This window comes from Rhinatrema bivittatum, chromosome 1 (assembly GCF_901001135.1).
Source record: "Rhinatrema bivittatum chromosome 1, aRhiBiv1.1, whole genome shotgun sequence".
NCBI classification, from domain to species: domain Eukaryota; kingdom Metazoa; phylum Chordata; class Amphibia; order Gymnophiona; family Rhinatrematidae; genus Rhinatrema; species Rhinatrema bivittatum.
In genome coordinates this window covers 482,051,796-482,076,114 of record NC_042615.1, presented here as the reverse complement: position 1 = coordinate 482,076,114, position 24,319 = coordinate 482,051,796, and the positions used below count along the sequence as shown (strand labels likewise).

At 45.5% G+C, this 24,319-nt stretch overlaps 1 protein-coding gene across 3 annotated transcripts in view; it reads left to right on the top strand.

Annotated features, from left to right (window-relative positions):
- DENND4C (DENN domain containing 4C) overlaps positions 1 to 24,319 on the top strand; it is a 233,808-nt gene that overhangs the window by 137,223 nt on the left and 72,266 nt on the right. For 2 of the 3 annotated variants that reach the window (XM_029607079.1, XM_029607072.1), the window contains exons 20-23: positions 5,107 to 5,289; positions 9,705 to 9,830; positions 13,414 to 13,554; positions 19,347 to 20,503. In XM_029607079.1, coding sequence (XP_029462939.1) covers positions 5,107 to 5,289; positions 9,705 to 9,830; positions 13,414 to 13,554; positions 19,347 to 20,503 — 1,607 coding nt within the window. The remainder of the gene's footprint in view (positions 1 to 5,106; positions 5,290 to 9,704; positions 9,831 to 13,413; positions 13,555 to 19,346; positions 20,504 to 24,319) is intronic. The other variant, XM_029607087.1, reaches the window with a different exon arrangement.

Here is a 24,319-nt window from a genome sequence, read left to right as displayed (position 1 = left end):
ACTAATCTTGCGTTGATCCCATGGACTGTATTTAGTGAAGAGGATTCAATCTCTTATTGTTGATTCTATTAGAGAGATTAAATGTTGTACACAATATTGGTATTGATGCCTGATTCCAGTAATTGTTGTATAAAAGATTTTTCAAACCAACCTTTTTAAGCAAATATTTGTCTAACCTTTATATGTTGCTTTGTTAATTCAGTGTCGCAAGACTTCAACTGTTAACTAACAGCTTGCTAAATGCAGCATAATCATCTTTGAATTTCCACTGAGTGAAAACAAAAAAAAATGTATATCTATTTGTTAGTTCTGAAACCCACTAGAATCTGTTTTAGAGAGAAATGTTGAAGGCGCTTGCCTCACTCCTCACAGCAGTAGCACACAAAACCTTCCTGCCAGTTTTTTGCTCTGGTCTTATCCTGGACAGACCATGTTGCTGCAGTGGCATTAGTCTTAACTGTAGCCGTGGGTGATGGACTGCGGTCAGGTGGGGTCCCTGCGGGGGAGGTGCATCAGATCTGCCATGATGAGGAGTTTGGTACTGGTGGCACCAACCACAGACATTTTGGTAAGTGAGTCGACCTAATCCATGAGAATATCTGAGGCCACCAACAGCAGGACCACGCGAGGGTGGAAGACCACCATCCTTGGGCTGCCTGGAGCATAGTCTTGGGGGTCTACGCAACCGGGCAGTACCCAAGAGCTGTTCTAAATGAGCAGGATAGCACTCCTTTTTTTCCCTTTTCGTTTCATATGCCCTGCCATTGGCATGTAGAGCTGAGCTCAGTGCCTTTGGGGGGGGGGGGGGGGCGTTACAGCTCCCTGTTTGCCCAAGGAAGTCTAGGGACCAAGGCGAACTCCAAACTATTCCCCTATAGGCGCATAGGCTTCTACAGACACACTTTGTTACCCTTGTTTCAGCTTAGAGTTTTTCTTTGTTTGGTTCATATTGGAAGGAATTGCTCTTGACTTCACTGAGGGGAAGGAAAGCTTATCTTCCTCAGTACAGACAGAAGGCGACTGCCATCTTCTCACTCAGCAAACTGAGCTCTTCACAGGAAATAGCTCTTATGTTAATTCAGAGCAAGTTTTCTGGATCTCTCCCAGCACTTCAACTCTAGAGGACATGGAAGTGCCTGATCAAGCTCAATGGCAGAGACAAACCCTTATACCATGGGCCCGCAAGTTCATAGCACTGGGGAGAAGACTGAAGACATGTTTTTCTTGTGCAGAATGAATTTATGCAGCACTTGATTGGTCATGGATCTTATGAATGATGGGTACCTGATAGTTTTCCTCTTTGTCCCTCCTCTCCATTTCAGTTCAAGAGCTCCTCAGGACTCAGTAAAGCTGCTTTTGCTCCAGACCATCTGGCAACCAAAGAAAATGCAGGCAATCTGCCCAGATGCTTGGGGAAAAATATTCTTGGGGATATATTTCAATTATTTTTTTTCAGTCTCCCAAGAGATCTGACTTTTTCTGGCCTGTCTTGGTCCTGATGTCTTTGAATATCTGTCTGGTGTTTCCCTTGTGCCTTCAGACTTGATCAGCTGTTGCATGGAAAAGTCACCACTGCCTGATGCTTAGATCCAGGCTAGCACCTCCTAGGAACAAGAGACACTAGAGGTGGCTCTTAAAATGTGTAGGAGCTCCTTTCTGAGAATCTTTTGTAATTGTGCATGCCTCTCCTTCCTAGCTACAGCATGAGTCCTCCGTTTCATAAAGGAACAGCTCTGGTGATGGAATATCTTTATCATCATGGACATATACTAGTCACGCCCACATAAAAGAAAATTAATGAGCAGCCTGCAGAGCTTGGTCCTGTTTTGTGTAGCACATACATTGCACACTGCATCTCCTCATCTTCCCCTTCTGAGCCCACCTCCTTTGAGGCCATCCAGCCTCTGTGTTATCCCCAGGCTGAGTGAGACAGGGACAGCATGCATTGAGCATGGGATGTGACGTGCTCTGAATATTGGGCAAAAATGGAGCAGCTCTGGCAGTCACATGCAGCGACCAAGGTAATTAAGTGAGCCCAGCTGCCCGCACCATACCAGCCTCTCTCGAACTGGTCCACTGTGACAAGCTTCCTCTCACCCTTGAGAAACTGATGAGGTTTCTAGGGCTTCCCTAGCTCTTCTTTTGACCATATGGGCCTTGTTTATGTCTGACTGCCTGCCCATTTGAGGCAGATGTGCAACATGACATTTTTGTTAATGTAGACATGCCTTCGGCTTGAAAAGGCTGGGAAACCTTGATCTATGTAAGAGTCAGTCACCTCAGGATGGAGTCTCCATGCTTCATAGTTCAGACAATTTTTCCAGGAGCTTTTCTAGTCTGTTTATACCAGCAAGATGCCTACCTTTTGCATACTAATTAGTGAAGTGTCAAAAAAAAAAATTCTGCTTTTTTGCTCAGTGATCTTGCATTTTCAGTGCACATCTCTGCATTTTGCTTGCTATAGTTCCCAGGGTCTTCATGAAGATTTTATTAAATTTCTTGCTGATCGACAAAGGCTCTAAGCAAGTTTGATAGTACTAGCCTTCCCTTCTGGTGCATGGTTTATTTCTGGATGATATTGTCAGTGAGCTAGATTGTGCTGTGGTACAGTGAGTGGTTTTAGGGTAGCCAGAGGACAGATTCAGGCTGGACTCTGGCAGAAATCTTACATAAAGAAGTTTATTAGTGACAAGAAAACAAACAAAAGCAGCTCTGCTATTCTTTGCAGTTCAACAACACAAATGTAGTATCACAACTCACAGTTCAGCAGTACTCTCTTTCTCTAGGCATCCTTCTCTGCCCTGGGCCTCCTGTTCCCTCCTGGGTTTGGCTGTTTATATACCTTCCCAGGGTCCTCTGTCCAGATAAGCATTCCATGCTGTCTTAGGCTTAAGGTGGACTGGGCCAGATCTCTGGTTCTGATCCTTTAAGGTATTTTGGTGTTTTCTTCTGTATACTCCTTCACATGTGCTAGGTGTCTAATACAGCTCGAGACAGAGTTGTCTGTACACTGAGTAACCTTCTACACTGAATCAGCTGGGTGATAAACCCATAGGGGATGATGAAGCTACAGAAAAGTTTTTATCATTCTTCCCAGGACATTATCCATCTGGGTGCTTGTTTTCTAAGTCATCTGGGACTATTGCTGTTGCTCCCAGGGCAAAAGGAAGCTGCTGGCCCGAGAGGTTCAGCAGCTGCAAGCTCACAATGACAGGCATCTGCATCCAGGTATTGTGCCTTGTGGGTTCTACTATAGAAATGGTTCCTGGGGCAGGATTTAATTAACATCCTTTCCCAAACCGACTTGACCGTGCAGTTGATATATGTCAAAGGAAGATTTGTCTGTTCATTAGCTCACAATTCTGTTCTTTTTTTTTCCTGTGGAATCTCCCTTCCAGTTTTCAGCAAGGAGTAACCCTAACAGCATTGGACTTGAGTATATATGCTCATAAATATAAGTTGTCTTAGATGGGGAGTTACTTGTTGTCACCTCTCAACCCAAGGAAAGTAGTCCAGGTCTGAGCAGAGGTATGTGAACTGGCTGGAGATCAGAGCAGTATTTTTTGGCCTTACAAATTTTCCATGCTACTCTTCATGGCATGGACATCGGACATTCAGGTCACAATTGCCATCCTGAATGAGCAAGGAGAGAGGCACGACATGCACAGATGGTGGCAGATCTTATGTACTCAAATGGGCAGAATACCACCTGACCAGGTTATCAAGATGGTTCTGTGTTCAACAAAACTAGTTAAGCAGAACTTTCCTGAACCAGGAGAGAATGAAAACTCAAGACAAAGTGTTTCCAGAGGATATGCCCTCGTTAGGGCTTCCGCCATGAATCTGATGTCTTCCAGAGTCAACAAAAAGCTCCCAAGGTATTGCAGTTATTGCAAGGATGATTAGACCATTGCAATAGGCAGTGATAGGATCAGTGCTTTCCAAGATGAGATCTGATTAGCCATGGGCCTGCTCTGCATCCAGATCGTGCGTGTCTGAAATTGACAGTTTGGAAATTCAGTGCAAAATTTTAAGGTCTAAAGAATAATGGAGGGGGGGGGGAGGGGGAATGGTAGAGAGTAGGGGTGACCAACTCTGGTATATTTCTAATTGGGGAAATTCTTAGCTTGGCAGGAAGGTTCTCTGTGCATCTGCTGCTGTGAGGAGATAGGAGGGATGGACGTGTTTTGCACTCTAGAGGACTGGGTGGAGGCTCTGGTCTATTACACTTCCTAAACTGGACATACCATCTGTGCTGATGGAGAATTGTAATAAAAAGTCAACTGACACATAAGAATTTTTCTTATCCATAAGGTTGATTTTTATTTTTACTTTCCTTTATTGCCCAATTGCCAATTCTGCTTTGAGAGCTTTTCCCTTGGAAGGAAGGTGCTTATTATATCTGAAAGTTTGGTAGGCAGCAAATAATAGTCATGTAATTTTTGAAACTGGGCACAGATGAGGGAAACGTGGCATTTTTTTTTTTTCATATGTCAGAAGCCAATCTTTCCAGCTGTAAAGCAGAATTGTGGTTTATCAGAGTTGCACTGTAATTACAAGGGCCTGAGAGCATTCCACTTGCTGACTGGGCCTATACACGAGCCCCTGACCCGTTAAACACTGAAGAGTAGCAGGACAGTAATCTATTGGGATGGATGCCCAGGCAGACCACACCACTGGCAAGAAGGAGCTGTGACCTGCTGGAGGCCAACTCGCTAAGCTACTGACACGTTCTCTTCGTTCCAGGCCATGCACCATGTCAGGGTTCCCAGTGCTGCCCTCTTTCCTTTTCCTTCTTAGTTCTTTTCCTCTAAAACTGGAAATGTGCAAGGAAGATGAGGAAAGAGATACCTCCAAAGACCCCCCCAGAGCCTGATCGCTTTCATTCTCAATCCACCATACCTCCCTGTTCCTGATCTAGGCAGCACCAGCACCGGACCTTCTCTCCCTGCTGTTGCCGCCGCTGGCTCGGGGGGCCTGCTCTGTCTGGTTGGCAGCTCTTAACGCAGCCCAGGAAAATAAAAATGCCCTTTGCAATCCCGGGTGATGGACTTAAAGGGGTTGGCAGGACCCATGTTGGCAATGTATTCTTTCTGCTTTCTCTAGCTCCAGAGCCCGCCGCAGGCAGGAATGTTATGGATGTGCTGAGCTTCGGTAACCTGGAGAGCTCTAACGATGCTAACTTTGGGGAGCACACCCTCTTCGTCAGGGACCTAATCCGGCTTGATTCCACTGATACCCACTCTAACACGGGCTCTTCGGGGTTTCCACTAACCACCACTAGCACCGGTAACCTCTCTTTCTCTTTTTGCCAATCTCTTGCAAGAGCTTGCTTTTTCTCTTTTGACCTTTTCTAATGCTTGTGCCGTTTGCGAATGCTTTAAAAATGTGGCGTGTGCTTTCCTTTCAGAAAGAAAATGTAGAATGCCCGAGTCGGTCAGTCTGGTTACTTATGTACTCTTGTCTTTTATTCTAAAGCACATCCATAGCGCAGAGAGGGAGAAATGTGGGTGTGGAGATAAGATGATAGATTTAAAAAAAAAAAAAAAAAAAAGCAAAAAGCCACAAGAAACAGATCATCATGTCTGACCCAGGAGCAGTAAGAGGCTGGTACGACGGACCCATTCAAAATTATTTAAATTTGTTCTTGGTGCTTCAAGCAGAGTTTTCTGAGGGGAAAAAAATATTAATCAGGTGTTTTTTCTTGTATTTTAGTATATTACATCTGTATAGTATGGAAGTTTACTTGGAGATTTGTGTTATAATGTGTATACACACAGATATGCATAGAGAGATATTTATATATACTTTTTCTCTTATTTCATATTCTTGCAGTTTAGAGACGATAGTAAATGAAAAATAATCTTGGGTTAAGGGGCAGAGGCAAAGATAAATGCCGTATTACATTATAGGAGTTCTCCTGAATTTGAATTGGTCTGAGCAGGCCACGTGTAAATTTGACTGGTTGCCAGAGGAACCAGTCGCCAGCACATACTTTTGATAGTAGGGGAGGTTTCCTTTTAAGCAACTGAATTTGGAGCAGGATGTTGGTGGATGTTGCTACAGAAGTTTCATTTCTTTCCAGAATAATAATTAAATGAGGGCGTGTGGTAATAATTACAAAACTGGCAAGTGAGTGATGACATTTGGCCTGCTGGGTCTGCTACCTTAAATTAAAAAAAAAAAATTCTCTGCTTCGTTCCCTTCCCTCTTCCCCCCCCACCCCACCCCCCAAAAAAAAAAAAAAATTAAGCCATTGTTGTTCTTAAGGAGATTTCAAAAAATACATTTTATCTTAGAAACACAGCCCCATCCCCATCCCTGGCTTCTGTTACTTGGTATCCTCACCTTCAGCTCCCAGCAGTCATGGGCTGCTACCACGAGGACTCACTCAAAACAGCTGTAAACTGCTGGGGTGGAGGGGTTGGACAGTTGCCAAATTATTTCTCCTGAGGACTTTATAAAAAAAAAAAAAAAAGCAGCCTATTACTGGGGCTCAGGCCTGGATTTGCCAACAGGCTTTCACTAGGCCTGTGCCTAGGGCAGCAAAAACTCTGGCGACAGCAAGCCAGCGGAAGATGTGCTGCCTCCCAGCTGTGCTGAATCTCGCTCAGCACAGAACAGCCTTTGCTTCCTGCTTCAGCCTGCAGGGGAAAAGGAGGCGAGGGATGAGGCCAGAGCAGAGAGCAAAGAAAAGCCACCCTGCTCCCAACTCCATGCCCTCTTCTGCTGTCACTTAGAGAGATGAGAAGAGGTGGGTGAGCGCAAGCTTGGAGCAGATAGAGCAGAGTAAAGAAGCCTATAGCTGTACTTTCCATTGTTCAAGATAGGGAACAAGCTCAACATCCATAAAATCCAAACATTGATGAGGTTAGCATAGCTAAAATGCTATTCTTTGGTCAGAATAGAATTAATAATTCAACTGTGAAGGTGGGTGAACACCCAGTTGTTTTAAGATTTACTGCTCTGGGGGGGGGGGGCACGGCGGCGGCAATGGCAACAGCACTAAATGGGGCCGATGCAATACAGAGCGCTCAGCCGAGCGTGCTGAATAACCCGCATTTGGAAGCGGGTTGTATAGGGGTTAGGTAATCCCCTTATGCAGTAAGGGAATTAGCACCTCCACAATGTGTGTCCAACGCGGAGTGAATCTAATAGTGCTCATCACATGCAAATGCAAGGGAATGAGCCTATTAGCTGTTCACTCCACATGCAGAAAAAAATGTGCGTCTCAGACGCACATTTTTGCGCTCAGGGATTAACACCTGCCCAAAGCAGGTGTTAGTTGCTGAGCGCTCCTAAAAGTAGTACAGAAAAGCAGAAAAAACTACTTTTCCGTACAGCCTCCTACTTCGTATCGTTGCGATATTAAGTATGAGGAAGAAATCTGTCTAAAAAAAAAAAAGTTTAAAAAAAAAAAGCGCCAGCAGTCGGGTGCAGAACACAGACGCTCAGTTGACAAGCATCCATTTCCTGAACCCCTGGCTGTCCGCCGTTTAGGACAACAGACGCCGCTAAATTTGATGTCTCTCTTCCTAACAGGCGGACGGCTGCCGCTCGCGGACTCCCTTTATCAAGGAGATGCTAGGGGCGTGCAAGCGACCTTAGCGCCTCCTTGATAATGTGACCCCCTAATTTAAATATTGCATGGTGCCCCCAAGAGGGAGCTTTCAGCACACAATTATTGCATCTGCCCCATTGGTGCTTATGGGCAGCAAAATGGTAAATCCATCGCTGCTGGGACGGTGAAGTGTTTTTTGGGGTTTTTTGGTTTTTTTTTCTGGCTGCACTTTCCCTTTGAAGCAGTAATGTGCTTGCTCTTTCACTGCTGATATTTGTCTGGAGTACAAGCTCAGTAGACTCTCTGAAAGGGGTGGGGGGAGCATGTAAAGATTAGTGCCCGAGAGGCGTTCACGTGTGTCACAGAAGGGGGAAAAAAATCCTCTCTATGGAAAGCAGAAAAGGTACAAAAACTGATCGCATTGAGTTGATTAGACTATGCACCCCTCTTACGAGGCAGAGAGGAGTTACCCATTCTCTAAGCTATAATTTAATTTATTTGTAAGCCTAGTTGGGGTTTGTTTTGTTTTGTTTTGGTTTTTTTTCATTCTGTGATGTGGTGGTGGTGTCATTGTTTTTGATGTGGGGTTCAGGGAGGCAAAAGAGGAGCAGACGTATAACTACGTCGGCAGAAATGAGGAGAGGTGGCTGGCACCTCGTAAACTGACCAGTCTATTGAGGCATGAGCTTTCGAGGACAGAGTCCGCTTCTTCGGATGCAGGGTGTTCCCTGTTCGTTATGGGAATGTGGCAGCCAGCTGAAGCATCTTGGGCGACTGCCATGAACGCATGCGCCTGCGTCGTCCTGCCCTTGCCTAAAGAAAATCTAAACCAGAAGAGGGTTAAGGATGACATTAAGATGTGCTTTGTGCTGCAGCCCCTCTACACTTGGTCTCCCCTATGCACTGTGTTCCTCTTTGTGGTTCTACTTGCCGTTCTTTGCTTCCATTAATCATTTTAAGCGCTTCCTGGTTGCAGGTCTCCTAAATGCTGACGCCAGGGCTGTCCTGTGCTGCTGCTGCTGCTTCGGGATGTACTTGATTTGTGTACTGAAGTCTCCTTTTCTCTGCTTTCTGTTGCTCTGCTTGTTGCTCTGTGCTGTCTCTGGGTGCTGCCTTAGCCCTTGGCTCTCATGGTGTGGGGTGCAGACAGACCTGAGTGCTGTGAAGGCCTGGAGGCGCATGCACGTTAATTCTGCCCCTGAGTGTTGTTGCAGGTAATGTCCCGTTTATTGACAGGATCCTTTCACCGATGTACAAAGATGGGTGGGGTGGGGGGTGGGGGGGAGAGAGAGGCTGTGTCAGTAAATTGGCTTTGGGCAGAGAAAGACAATAAGTGCATCTACAATTAAAACAAATTTGCAAAGCAGGCCTCTTAATGTTGCAGTAGTTCTGCAAGACTGCATTCGTTCGTGTTTCCGGCCACAACTGTATTTCAGGTGATGATGTGCCACGCACTCTGGTTCTTTAAATGACTTCCTTTACGCTAAGAGGATGCTTTGGGGGATCTTTTTTTTTCTGCTACTTTCATACGACACCAGCCCAGCAATCATCAGGTTGGCACATTTCATAATCGAAGCAAAGCTATTAGGGCCATTTTCAGTACTGTCAAGCTTATGCTAAAAAAGTGATCCCAAAGGGGGACAGGGGCGCACATCCTGGGGGCATTGCATGAGTTATCAGAAATTTCAATCCACTCATTCCTGAATCTTTTGCCTTCAGGTGGGTAAGGAACAGAGAGACAAAGAGGAAAAACCGCAGGGGCTTTGAATTTGGGCTATTAAAAGCATAGGCCTTTGTGATTTAAAACATGTGCAGCATACAGTAGTTCCCTCTTTAGCAGGTGACTGGGAAATCGGCAAATCCATGGCAAAGAGAAGGTGCTGGCACAGAACTGAGCTGCTCTAAGTGGTGGGAGGGGGTTCCTTGAGGGATAGGCCTTTTCATGTAATGTGAAGATTTGTTTTATAGAGGGGTTTGGTATAAGTGGGGGGAGGGGGGCTACCTTGTAAAGTGAACCACGTCCCTTCTTCACTGTTGTTGGTGTTGGTAGTGTGCATGGATGCTGCATGTATTTGTTGTGTGCTGGGCCTGCCCTGTGCAAGAAGCCCCCTATTCACATCCACGTTTGTAATCCATGCCACAGGAGGGCAGTCTGATCAAGGCTATGGCTCCAAGGATGAATTTGGAAGGGGCGATGCTGATGGTAACCCTGCAACTGAAACCCTGATCGAAACGGACTCTCTTCCTAAACCTAAGGACAAGACAGGAGGTTATGTACAGATGACTGTATTTGATTATCTGAAACCTGGTAACCTAATGATACGGCCCATGAGAGCCACAAACAGGTCCTGTTTTCAGCATATCCATAAGGAATGTGCATGAGATAGATTTGCATGTTCTGCCTCCAACGTATACAAATCTATCTTATGTATGTTTATTGTGGATATCCTGAAAGCCAGGCCTGTTTGTGGCTCTCGAGGACTGGAGTTGACTGCCCCTGATGATATAGTAGACAATGGCAGGTAAGGACCAATTGGCCCTTATGGTCTGCCCAGTTGTCTTTATCTCTGGTTCTGTACCAGTCTGGGTAAATGAGAATATAAATTCCAATGCAGTACTTAAACCAACACTAAATTCAACCCCCCCAATTGTTTCAACCCTGTTTCTGTCAGTGCCCTCTATCTGTCCCATGTTTAAATTCTATCATAGATGCTGGTCTCCACCAGCTCCACCCATAGTCAATTTGAAGCCTTGTTGCTTTCCTGTTTTGGTTTTCACAAGTCCCATAATTAATCCAACACCCATGTCTTGCCACTATGCTTTCCAAACAGTGACCTGAGCTAATGCGGCTGTCATCTGAAACATCTAGCCATCCCAAGCTCATTATTGTTAGGGTTATAACCACGGTTGATCCATGCAGGATACTGTGGTCTTCTTAAAAGTCTGATGCACCCATACTACTGCTTTTCTACTCGTTGTCTGATTTTCTTCCCTCTTTGACCTTCTGAAGCTCCATATGACTCAGCAGATGTCATGAGCTCCCCTCTGCCTGTAACACCCCCCCCCCCCCCCCCACACACACACACATACACACCCCTACCCTCACCACTGTGCTCTGTCTCTAACATGTTTAAATTCTGTTATGGTTTTGGTTGCTATCACCTTTGCTGGTAGGCTAGTCCAGGCATCCACCACACGCTCTATAAAGAACTATTTTTTTCATTTCCTCTGAACTTGCCTCTCTGCAACTTCATATTTTGATCTTTCAGTTCTTGAATTCCCTTTACTCTGTAAAATGTTATTATCCTGTACTTTGACAGGACTGTTGCTGCAATCATCAGGCTAGGAGCAATGAGAGGGTGTGGCCTATTAAAACAGGTGTGGAAAAATCCCCTGTTAGTTGTGAATGAAGGCTCATGGCACTAGGATCCCTGCCTTGGTTCCTCTTGAGCTGGAGCAAAAAGCAGAGGCCAGAGACCACAATCAATAGGGAAAGAACAGAAGAGTGGCACGCTACAGAGACCGAGATGAAAAAGGAGTAGTAATAGATAATGAACACTATTGTGTAAAGGAATCAGTATAAAAATAAAATAACCATCCGAAAAATTAAATAAATACTTTGAGGTCAACATTCAAAAGCCATTTAGATGGATAACTGAAAAGTTACCCATCGAAATGGTAAAACGGCAATATTGATTGCTGTATATGGCTACATTCTAGCCACATAAATTGGGGATGGGTCAGAGGCGGGCGGGAGGCGTTACCAGGAGGAGTGGAGTTAGCTGCATCAGTTATGCAGCTAACTCAGGGGGTCATTTATCAAAATGCGATAAGGCGTTTTCGCATGTGTTAAGGGCTTATCACATGCGAAAACGTGTTTAACGCATGCGATCGCACCATACAATATGGTGCGATGCAAATTCAGAAAATAGGAGGAGTTAGGGGCGGAGAGTGGGCTGGGTTAGCCTGTCTGCGAAGAGCTATCGTACAGCCATAACGCCGATTTTAACTACCTCTTTGGATTGCATTAGGCTGTCCAATAGCTGCCGTGACTGTGCGGTAAGGTTTCATCGCCATTTGCGATGTCTCCCGTAAGTCCTATTTCAGGTGAATTGACGGAGAGAGAGAGCGAGAGAGACTGGCCATAATATCATGGCCCATAGGTAGGTATTAGTATCCCTATGGTAGGCCCACCTAGTAACTCAAGGTGGGGTTTAGGTAAGAGTGTAGGGGGTTAGGGGCCACTTTGACATTCTACGTGACACCTACGAACAGAACAGTGGTCTCTTGTGAAGATTTGCTGGCCTTCGGAGTGAGGAAACTCACTCCAAGATGAGATTTGGGCAAGGTTCTCTCAACCTAGGTTGAGAGAACCCCCTACACTCTTACCTAAACCCCACCTCGAGTTACTAGGTGGGCCTACCATAGGGATACAAATACCTACCTATGGGCCATGATATTATTGTCTCTCACTCTCGCTCTCGTCTAGGACCAATAACTATGGTCCCCTGGTGGTTGAATGAAGGAAATACAACAGGTCTGGCACTTATTGCAGAATTTGAAAATGGTATCGCAATTTGCCCTAACTTACCACTTCGCACAGGTTATTAGCGCAAATTGCAATAAATGCTATATTAGCATAAAACACACCCTTTTGCTATCGCATGCGGTACTTACCGCATTTTGATAAATCCACCCCTCAGACATTCAGAGGCAGAACAGTGTATAACTAACCAGCTAACTTGTAAGATAGTTGGGTATATTCAGCGGTGCTGCCTCGCCACTGAATATCCCAGTTAAGTTAGCCAAATAGGTGAATCTGGCTAACTTAACTAGCCGCTCCGCAGCTGAATATCGGCCCCAGTGATACACATAGTAAAATAACATTTTTATAAAATTATAAAAATGTGTAGTAGTAAATACAACAGCCAATAAACCAAAAAAATACAAATATAAAATCTCTCCTTTTTGGATCAGAATATCCTTTCCAGGAACATGTTTTACTCTGGAAAAGATATTGATGATGGTCTTGTTATGGACAGAAGATGATGATGGGACTTTAAAAATGTTTCTTGAATGGCTAAATGAGAGAGGCAAGCATCTTAAGTTTCAAATGAACAGTAGTTCCAAGGAAATTCCATATCTAGATATTCTGATCAAAAAAGGAGGCATTCTTTATTTGTATGTTTATTTTTAATGTTTGACTGTTGTATTTATTACTATGCATTTATATATTTTTATTATAATTTTATTTTACTACGTGTAACGTGTTTAATTTTATGGATGGTTATTTTATTGATACTGATTACAGTAAGAATAAATTATTTTTTTTCATATTTGTTTCTGTGGTGTGTCATTCTTCTGTTCTTCTCTTGAGCTGGAAACGAGTAGAAAGAAAAACAATTAACTTCTCAGCGTTTACAGCCCCTAGGAAGAAGGAATCCTCTCAAAAGCAACCCAGCAGCTGGGCTCAGGAGCCAGTTACATGCTCCAAAAGGAGCACAGTTAAGTGTTTCCAGCCCAAGGAGCATCTCCTTGATGGCTGATGTAAAGAGGCAGGAGGATATAAAAACAGGAGTAAAACTCCTGGGCAGTTGTGAATTGAAGGATCATGTGCCAGTTTCCAGGCCCTCTTCCCAATCAGCTGGAAGAATAAAGGAGTATATGAGGGCCAATGGAAGAAAAAAAAATTAAGAACATTTTTTTGAAGGTTGAATCTGAGAATTTATATTTTATTCTGAAAAAAACTTGTTAAGGGTATTAACGATCCAGGTTGTGCATTGAGGTTTGGGGATACTTGGCGTTTAACCTCCCGGTTGGTTGATTTTATTTGTTGCTGGTGATTCTTGCAGGTGCGTGTGCCGAGGACGCCCGTGAGAAGCTGCCGGGCGGCCCAGAAGCACAAAGCTCTCCAGAGTCTCCCATGTGGGGCAGCAGCATCGTGAAAGTTCCCTCTGGCATCTTTGACAGCATGGGCAGGAAGAACAGCAGTGGTGAGTGGAAGGCGTTTGTGGCTGAGGGCGGTACTGTCGGATGGGTTGCCATCCGTGCCGTGACTGCTGGTGCCCCACTATTCCGGCACAAAGGGTCGTATCCATTATTTATACCGGAGCTGGGCGTCTTCAGTTCTGCACAGGTTGGATTTTATTTTATCGATTTCCCCCCTCCCCCCCCCAGCTTATAAACCATTTTTTCATCAATATACTCAAAGCAGATGGACATAATTAAACAGCAAAATAAAACTAAAATTGAAAGCAGTTAACAAGATCTTGGAGTTCTCCCAACATTTGACATGATTGAAGAGCTCAGTTTGCAGCTGTGCTGATATGTAATTTAAAAAATAAGAGGTGGAAAGACTGATCCAGACAAGTGTCAGTTAATCTAAGAGCTGAAACATTTTTTTTTTCCCCAGAAACAAAATATTTTTTATAACACTTCAAGAAGAAAAAAACTTAAGGAAAAATTACAAAAGATTTTTGATATGTAAGAGAGAGTAATGTGCTCTTAAACGCTGATGGCAGCTTCTCAATTAGCTTAATTGCGACATCTAATATAGAAAGTGTTTTATGAGAGACCTGTGGGGAAGAGGGCATTTAAATCTTTTTTTATTGGGGGCTGTATGTTTTCACTGGAAGGAGCGTTGTCTTCAGAGTACAGTATATACTAGCAAACGGCCTACATTTTTTTGCTTTTCATTGGCAGGTTCTTGTGATATGAAATGACTGTGCTTGGCTGTATTAGAGCAGTAAATGGCCCTGCAGCATGTTACTGTTGACAGATGTGGGGGCTGGCCACAGGTTGCCTGCCGTTGATAAGGGCTGCTTCCCGTGCATGTAAGGTGGCTGTAGTTCTGGATGCGGCACATATACTGTTCAGCTCCCTTGACAGGAAGGGCTGGGCAGTGGTGATGGCTGACATTTATGCATTGAAGCAAAAGAGACTTCGCTGCCGCTGCACCACAAAACAAGAATTAAAGTAAATTTGGGAACTTCAGCCTCTGTCTGTGGTTGGAACAGGCAGAGAAATGTAATCTTTTTTTTAATTCAGCACTTTCACAGCAGCTGTTTGAGCTTTTATGTTTATTTTGTTGAACTCATTTCATGCATTGTGATGGCAAGTATGTTTACAGATTAGCAGGCCGATACAGTAAAAACGCGGGAGAGCGGGTGAACGCCCGCTCTCCCAGTGCGCGCACAGGCCACTCTCCTGTGCGCGCGATTCAGTATTTTAATTAGGGCCGGCGGTAAAAAGAGGTGCTAGGGACACTAGCGCCTCTCTTTTGACAGGAGCGGCGGCTGTCAGTGGGTTTGACAGCCGATGCTCAATTTTGCCGGCGTTGGTTCTCGAGCCCGCTGACAGCCACAGGTTCGGAAACCAGACGCCGGCAAAATTGAGGGTCCGGTTTTCGACCCGCGAGCTGCGGGCCTATTTCAAAATTTTTTTTTCTATTTTTTTTTTTTACTTTTTTTTAACTTTTGGGACCTCAGACTTAATATCGCCATGATATGAAGTCGGAGGGTGCACAGAAAAGCAGTTTTTACTGCTTTTTCTGTGCACTTTCCCGGTGCCGGGAGAAATTAGCGCCTACCTTTCTGAAAGTAAAATGTGCGGCTTGGCTGCACGTTCTACTTTCTGTATCGCACGGGAATAACTAATAGGGCCATCAACATGCATTTGCATGTTGCGGGCGCTATTAGGTTTTGGACGCGCTATTACCCCTTACTGAATAAGGGGTAAAGCTAGCGCGTCCAATCGCGGGGTAACAGTGCGCTCCGCCGGAGAGCACTGTACTGTATCGCCCGTAGGATAGAATGGACAGCAGCATTCTGCTGAGGGGTGGATGGGCAGAATGGATAGGTCATATAGTTGTCTTTTCCCATTGTGTTTTTATGATGCTCTGAAACTGAGAAGAACATGCCAGCCATTGCAGCGAAGCATGCCCATGGGTCTAACCTCTACTAACTTGCGTTCATTGGGGAGAGGTAAAACAAACAATTATAAAGCATAGTAATGATGGCAGAAAAATACCAAATAGTCCATCCAGTCTGCCCAGCAAGTTTCTAATGATAGTAACTGCTGCTCCGTTCAGGATACCTCATGTTTCCGATAAGGGTAGTAACTACCGCTCCATACAGGTTAACCCTAAGCCTTATATTAAGAGTGGCAATTCTACTAGCAACATTTTTTACAGGGTGAGCAGCCTTGATAAGTCAGACAATGCTGCATAAATGTTTTGCTTTTTGACTTGACTGTAGAAGTAGACATTCACTTTTTCTCTAATGTCTGTAAAAGTCAGGGCCCAGTGTTAGCTGTCATCTGAATCCAATTCCTCTTTCACCCCCCACCGTTGAAGCGGAGAGCGATGTTGCAATTGTGTCAAAATCAAGAAAGCTAATTGGTTAAGGGTAGTAACTGTCGCTCCATCAGGTTACCCCATGAACCCCTTTCTTTATTTACATGCTCTACCTGTAGGGATCCACAGTGTTTATCCCATGCCTTTTTCATTTGTTTACTGTTTTTGTCCTCACTACCTCTTCTGGAAGGGCATTCCAGGCATCTACCACCCTCTCCGTGAAGATGTATTTCCTTTTGTTGGTCCTGAGTCCTCCCCCCTGGAGTTTCATTTCATGCCCCATAGTTCTACTATCTGTTTTCCAATGGCAAAGGTTTGAAGTTTGTGCATCATTAAAACATTTCAGGTATCTGAAGGTCTGTATCCTATCTCCCCTACACCTCCTCTCTTCTAGGGTAAACATATTGAGATCCTTCAGTCTCTCCTCATAAGTCTTCCAATACAGACCTCACACCATTTTGGTTGGCCTTCTCTGGACTGCCCTTGTCCCTCTGTCTGTCCTTTTTGAGATATAATCTTCTGAACTGAACACAGTATTTCAGGTGAGGCCTCACCAAGGACCTGTACAAGGGTATTATCTCCTTTTTCTTACTGGCCATTCCTCTCTCTGTGCAGCCCAGCATTCTTCTGGCTTTATCTATCGCCTTGTCACATTGCTTCAACGCCTTCTGATCACCAGTCACTATCACCCCAAGGTCCCTCTCCCAGTCCATGAACATTAACCTTTCACCCCTCATCATATTCAACTCCTTTGGATTACTACACTCCAGATGCATGACTCTGCACTTCTTGTCATTGAATCCCAGCTGCCAAATCCTCTACCAGTCTTCAAGCTTTCTTAAATCACTTTTCATTCTCTACTTCAGGCGTATCCACTCTGTTGCAGATCTTAGTATCATCTGCAAATAGACAGACTTTACCTTCTATCCCTTCTGCAATGTCACTCACAAAAGATATTGAACAGAGCTGGACCCAGAACTGATCCCTGTGGCACTCCACTTAACATGGTTCTCTCTTCAGAGTAAGATCTATTTACCATTGCGTGCTGTCTCCTGTCAGTCGACCAGTTTGTAATCCACTCCACCACCTGGTGCAGACTCCCAAGTTTCTCATTTTATTCACAAGCCTCCTTTGCGGGACTGTATCAAAAGCTTTGCTGAAATCCAAGTAAATCACATCGAGCGTTCTTCCTTGATCTAATTTTCTAGTCACCCATTCAAATCAATTAGATTTGTTTGACAGGACCTTCCCCTGGTGAATCCGTGCTGTCTCGGGTTCAGCAACCCACCGGATTGTAGATGGTTCATTATCTTTTCCTTTAGCAGAGACTTCATTATTTTCCCACCACAGAGGTGAGGCTAACTGGCCTGTAGTTTCCAGCCTCCTCTCTGCTACCACTCTTTGTAGCAGGACCACCACCGCTCTTCTCTGGTCATGCAGCACCACTCCCGAATCCAATGACCTGTTGAACAGGTCTTTCAGCGGACCTGCCAGCACATCTCTGAGCTCCCTCAGTATCCTTGGATGTACCTCATCAGGCCTCATGGCCTTGTTCACTTTGTTTTCCTAGCTCTTCCCATACTTTCTCTTCTGTATACGGAGTTTTGTCCACCCCACTCCCATCTACTGTCTTGTCAACCAACAATGTTCACTCTCCAGGGTCATCTTTACTGAACATTGAACTGAAGTGTTTTCTAGCATTTCTGCCATTTCTTCGTCTCTCACCACACATTGCTCCCTGTTACTTTTCAGTTTCACTATACCATTCGGTCCTCCCTTTTTTTTTTCTCTGATATATCTGAAAAATGTTTTGTCACCTCTTTTTACCTCTTTGGTAATCCTTTCTTTCGCTTGACCTTTTGCATTCCTGATTTCTTTCTTTGTCTTTCTCAGTTTCACCAGGTATTCTTAACTGTGTTCCTCTTTTTTTTTTTGGGGGGGGGGGAGGGATACTTTATACTTCTTGAATGCTTTTCTTTTTGCCTGAATTTTTTCAGCCATCTCCTTTGAGAACCAGTTCGGTTTTTTTTCCCCCCTCTTACTTTTGTTTACTTTTCTAATGGGTAGATTTGTTGCCTTTATAATAGCTCCTTCTAATGTGGCCCATTGCTGTTCCATTTCATCCTTTATCTCCCAGTCTTCTAGTTCTTCCTCCAGGAACATCCCCATTTTGACAAAGTATGTATTTTTGAAATTCAAAAAAAACTTAAGTCTTTGTGTGACCTCTCTGTATCATATTTGCGATATCAAGCCATACAGTCTGATCATTGGTGCTCAGGTGGGCACCTACCTGGACATTAGAGACATTATTCCCATTAGTGAGTAGTAGGTTGAGTATCACACCCTCCCTCGTGGGTTCCATTACAGTTTGTTTGAGCAGAACCCATTGAAGGGCATTCACTATCTCTCTACTTCTTGTAGATTCCGCAGAAGGGATTCTCCAATCCACATCCAGCAGATTAAAATCTCCAATGAGCAACACTTCTCCCTTCTTTTTCCCACCTTTTGGATGTCTTTGATCAGATCTCTGTCCAGTTCTTCTGTTTTGAGTCGGAGGCCTGTAGACCACACAGATGTAAATGGAAGCACCATCCTCCCTTTTTTTTTTTTGACAGCCCGTAATGCTTCTTCCCTACCCCACATTCCTTGCATTTCAGTTGCTTAGATACTGTTTTTGACATAAAGAGCTACTCCTCTCCCTTGTCTATCCTCATCAAGTTATAGCCTGGGATGGCTGTATCCCAATCATGAGGCTCTGTGAATGAGGTCTCAGTAACGATATCCAAAACCACCTCCACCATTGAGGCCTACAGGTCTGGGATTTTATTGCATAAACAGACTCTTACATCTCTAGCAACAAAACTCTTGTCATAATTAAAAATGAGGCCCTATTTCAGAAATGTTTAGCAGTTTACTTACTATGTATAAGTACTCCTCCACCCCCACTCCCCCCCAAACATGTAATCATTGTAAGCTGGGGTACCCTGACACCCAAAGTTTGATGCCTGATGCAGTCCACAGCCTAACAGGAGCAGATAGCCCAGGAGGAGATGCCATTGCCATACCACAGGGAGGGGGAATTGCTGCTGTAACCTTGAGCAAGCCTCTGCCACTGAATTGTATGTAGAAAAAGCTGGAAGAATGAAGAGACAGGGGGAGGAAAAAGAAAAAAAATGAGCAACAAATGTGGGGAATGTAGATCAAGGATAAGGAAAATTTGTATCTGGCACTTATGTTTTTAGGATATTTTTTTCAGCCCTGGTTTTAAGTGGTGCTTCTCCCTCCTTCTCCTCCCCCCCCCCCCCCTTACCAGTACTTTTGGCTTTTGGTGATTTTAAAGCTGGGACTCCCACTACCTCCTGTTAAAGGTCACTGACAGAGACATTCAGGAATGGAGCTCTCTTGATGCTGTGTACTTTCTTCTCTTTCCAGGAAGTGGGTCTGTCCCATTCTATTCTACTCAAGACTCATGTGAGGAGCAGGAGTTCTCTAGCGACCTTTCTAACGTAAAGGGGAGTGAGAGAAGCCAGAAGAGGCAGAAGGTGTTCTCAGAGCGAAGCTGCAGTTTCAGTGCAGAGAGCCGGGCAGGCATGCTGCTGAAGAAAGGGAGCCTGGACCTGGCTTCCGATGAAGTCGCCATGATGATGGGAGCGGATGCCAAGATCCTCACAGCAGCACTGTCCACCACCAAGACGCCACCACCTCCTCATGTCGATAAATCCCTGACCTTCGGTGGCACGGGGGAAGAATGGGCTTCTCGGGCTGGCAGTGGTGGTAGGACTCATGCCAGTAATGGGGCTTGTGACGTGTATCGCAGACCACCTCCAGTGCCAGAAGAGCTACATGAGCAGATCACTGCTGCAGAAGGAGAGGAAGAAAGCACAGTTAGAACTATGAAAGCAGAGAATGCTTCCACCCAACTGGCTGGTGGTCCATCCCACCACGATGCCAGCGTGGATCCCAAAGAGCAAACGAGTCAGAGGAGCAGCTTGTATGGCACAGCTAAGGTTGTGGAAAGGGAGGGTGTGGAAGCTGGCTTGGATCCCCTGTCACTCCTGGCCTCTGAGAACATGCAACCAGAACCTCCCATGCCTGAAGAGAAGAAGGTGTCACCAGTGGTGGCCCGGAACCTGGCTGATGAAATTGAGAGCTACATGAACCTAAAAAGCCCCTTGGGGAGTAAGTCCTCCAGCATGGAGCTGCACAAGCCAGAGGCTGGGGAAGCACCTGAGTCAGCCCGTGAGAGGAGAACGAGCTTGCCCTCAGACTCTGTCCAATCGGTGCCGGAACAAACGGAAGACCAGAAGACTTCATCCGTTTCCAGGTCCAAGACCTTCGTCGGACACCCGAAGCAGCCACACTTCTTTCAGGCCCATAAAGAGCGCTCCTCGTCTCTGACAGCGCTGGTCCGCTCCTCACCCCACAGCTCCTTGGGATCGGTGGTGACAACCTTCTCTGGGATTAAGCTGGACAATTTATTGTCTGGACCCAAAATGGACGTGTTGAAATCCGGCATGAAGCAGGCAGCCAACGTCGCGAGCAAGATGTGGGGTGCCATGGCATCTGCCTACAACTACTCAGACGAAGAGGCAAGTGTGAGCATGTGCATTAAGTAAAGCAAAGTGCAAATGTTTCTGCTGGGGTTGGGAGGAGTTTTCTTGTAAGGCTGGGGATGAGGAGTGGGCAGGCTGGTGTCGCTGCTCAAAAAAGATAGTAATTGTTACGAATGGTCATATGCTTTTTGAAAAAGAATATTAATAATGGGAAGGATTTCTCTGCTTCTGTCCCTGCTAACCTCATGGACAGAGTTTTCGCCCTCAAGAACCTTGCTTTTGTTTTGAAGGCGGTAAAGATGGCGAGAACGTGACAGCAAAACAAGAATGTGTGCTGAAGATGGTTTCTTTTTCTTTTTAAATTGAAATGTTCCTTTTAGAACAGGTGGCATGTTGCATACCAGCCCTCTGCTACACAATGTGGGGTTTTACGTTTGGTATCGTTTAATTTATTGTGTTTCTTTTACTAGAGATAACCAAGTATTTTTAGATGCTGCTGCTTGGTACACAGTCCAGACTATGCACGGCTGCTGCTTATTTTAATTTGCACAACTTGAACAAGAGATTTTTTTTTCTTAGAAGGCAGATATAGAAATGTTGCTTATAAGGGAAGTGAATGTCCCTCCCCCCCCCCCCCCCCAAGAAACTTGTGAATGTATTTTCTCTGCTTAAACTTCTCTCTTGCTTATTGTTCACTTAAGCCTTCCAGCAGTTCGATCCATATCCACTTCTGATGCAAACAGCTGGCTAGTCTTAAGTGAAAAGAGAAAAACATGTGTAGTGTGAAAGAATGCAGTAGGATGAGATTTCCCTTCATAAAATGCACAATAAAAACAAGCAGAATGGCTTGATATCCAATACTCTCCTGTTGCCGTCGGTGTGTACCCTGTAATGGGCAAGCTAACTTGCATGGATACAGTATCCCTACCCAACAGTTTGCAGTCCAATGCTGAGCATAGGGACAGGCAGTGATGTGGTGATCACTTAATGATAATGTGATCTCTGTACGTACCCAGATCAGTCCAGACTCCTGGGTTTTGCCTCCCTGACAGCAGATGGAGACAGAGAAAGTTTCACTGACACTGTACATCAGGGGTCCCCAACCACCGGTCCGCAGACTGGGACCAGGCCATGGGAGTTTTTTGCCGGTCTGCGGCGCCGCCAAGCACCGGCAGGTGTGTCACGCGCTCCCGGTCTCTCCCGCTGCTGTTGCCGCCGGGCTGTCGGCACGTTCAAGCCCAGTGGGAATGGCAGCAGTGCTAGAAGAAGCTGTGGCACCCGCGGCTGGGCCTTTTCTTCTTCTCATGCCTGCCCCCCCCCCCCCCCCCCCCGTGATCCGGAACAGGAAGTGATACACGGAGCGGTGCACGGGAAGGAGAAAGAGCCGTGCCGCGTGATAAAGTAGCAGCGGCGGCTGCAGCGTCGGTCCCCAAGCAATTGAAGCAGCCGGTAATCGAGAAAGGAGACAGCAGCATGAGCCTCCCGCGGCCGATGGGATTCTTCCTTCTTGGCCTGCGGGGGCTGCTGCAGCGCCCATTTGTGCTCCGGGGGAGGGGAGAGGAAGTGAGTGAGAGAAAGAGAGAGAAGCAGCCAGCCAGCCTGTGTGTGATTGACTGGTCAGAGAGCTGATGTGTGTGTGTATATGTGAGAGACAATGAAAGTGATTGCTCAGGGAGATGACTGATGTGTATGTGAGAGTGTGAGACATTAGTCAGGGAGGTGACTGATTTGTGTGTGTGTGAGAGAGAAAAAGCATGGAAGTGAGGAGTCTGGGTATGTGGAAAAGCATGGGCGTAAGAAGCCTGGTGTTGTGGGGGTGAAAAAAAGCATGGGAGTGAGAAACCTGGGTGAGTGTGCATGCATGAGAGAGAGAGAGAGACTGCTTGGTAAGGTGACGGTGTGTGTGAGAGAAAAAGACTGGTGTGTGTGAATGTGAGAGAATGTGATTCAGGGAATGAGAAGCCTGTGCACGTGGAGAGTGAGCATGGAAATGAGAGAGACTGGTGTGTGTGTAACAGAGAGAAAGTGATTATGGGAATGAGAAGCCTGTGCATGTGAAGAGAGTGAGCATGAGAGTGAGAAACCTGGGTGTGTGTGAGACAGCATGGGAGGGAGAAGCCTGTATATCTGAAAGAGAACTTGGGAGTGGGAAGCCTGTGTGTGTGTGTATGCATGAGTGAGATCAGGTGACTGGTGTGTGTGTGTGTGTGTGAGAGAGAGAGAAATAAAGTGATTATGGGAATGAGAAGCCTGTGCATGTGAAGAGTGAGCATGAGAGTGAGAAACCTGTGTGTGTGTGAGACACAGAATGGGAGGGAGAAGCCTGTATATCTGAAAGAGAACATGGGAGTGGGAAGCCTGTGTGTGTGTATGCATGAGCGAGATCAGGTGACGTGTGTGTGTGTGAGAGAGAGAGAAATAAAATGATTATGGGAATGAGAAGCCTGTGCATATGAAGAGTGAGCATGGGAGTGAGAAACCTGGGTGTGTGTGAGACACATCATGGGAGGGAGAAGCCTGTATATCTGAAAGAGAACATGGGAGTGAGAGACTGGTGAGTGTGTGTGAGAGAGAGAAAGAAAGTGATTATGGGAATGAGAAGCTATCAGACAGGCTTGCCGTCTGATAGCAGTTCAGTCCTCACTCTCTCTCCATTTGTATAAGTGCTGTTTAGATGCTCAAAGCGATTTGACTACTACACTTTTGCCCATGTTGAGACATCCCCTTGGCCTATGGTGTCTCTGGAGGGGGAGGCGAGGCGAGGCAAGGCAATGGTCAGTTCTCCTCCCTTGTTCCTGAGAGCAGAAGCTTCCTTGAGGGAAGTTGGAGAGAGCAAGGTTGGGCCTATGGACTCAGGTATAGATCCATTCTCCTCCTCCTGCGGGGAATGTTTCCAGGGCCTGCAGACCTTTCTGCAGGGGTGCCTAGCAAAGGCAAAGCAACCTACTGTGTAGGGATCACGTGCTTGTGCCTTCCATTTGTCAGTCACAGTGGGTAAATGCCACAGGGAGGCTGTCCCTGGTAATGTTCCAGGTGGGTGTGGATCATGAATCATTGGAGGATTCCAATGGGAATTGGATTTCTCACTTCTAGAATAGGGAGAAATTTCAATGATTGAGAGCCGCTTTGGATTCTGCTCAGATTTTTCTTCTTTTTAAGAGAGATGTCTTGCTGAGTTTGTTGGCTCAGACCCTGACCACACTTAGTGTGGCTGGAGGTCAATTTTAAGTTAAGCATACTGGATTTAAAGAAGATAAATGCAGTTCTCAAGGTTCCCTTTTTTCTACATGGAAACTCTGAGGTCCAACTCTGAGATCCGTCATAGCAGCACTACACGGCATAGTCCTTGGCAACTCTTTCCTTGATAGAGGCATATCTGCACATAGCCATCAGGCCAGAGCACTAGAGATTCCTGAGGTTTATAGTCCTAAAGGAACATTTTCAGTTTCGAGCCCTTCCCTTCAGCTGGCGACAGCTCCATGTACTTTTACCAAGAGTGAAGGTGGTGGGGGCATCCACATTGCAAAAGGAAGGGTGTGTTGGTGTGTCCGTATCTGGCTTATTCATGCAAAATCAAATGACCTCTGTCGACAATCAGTACAATAGGTACCAATGCGCTTGAAGTCTCTAGGATAGGTGGTGAACCTAGCAACAAGCCATTTAGTCCTCTTACAAACTTTGGAGAATTTGGGAGCTCAGTTCAACACACTGGTGGAGAGAGTGTTTCTCACGGAGCGATCGCTGAAAGTGCAGAGTCAGATTAGGCTTCTGCTAGAGCTTTTGGTGCCCAGGGTCTGGGAATATTTATAGGTCTGGGTTCTATGGCATAGATATTGGAATTAATGCATTGGG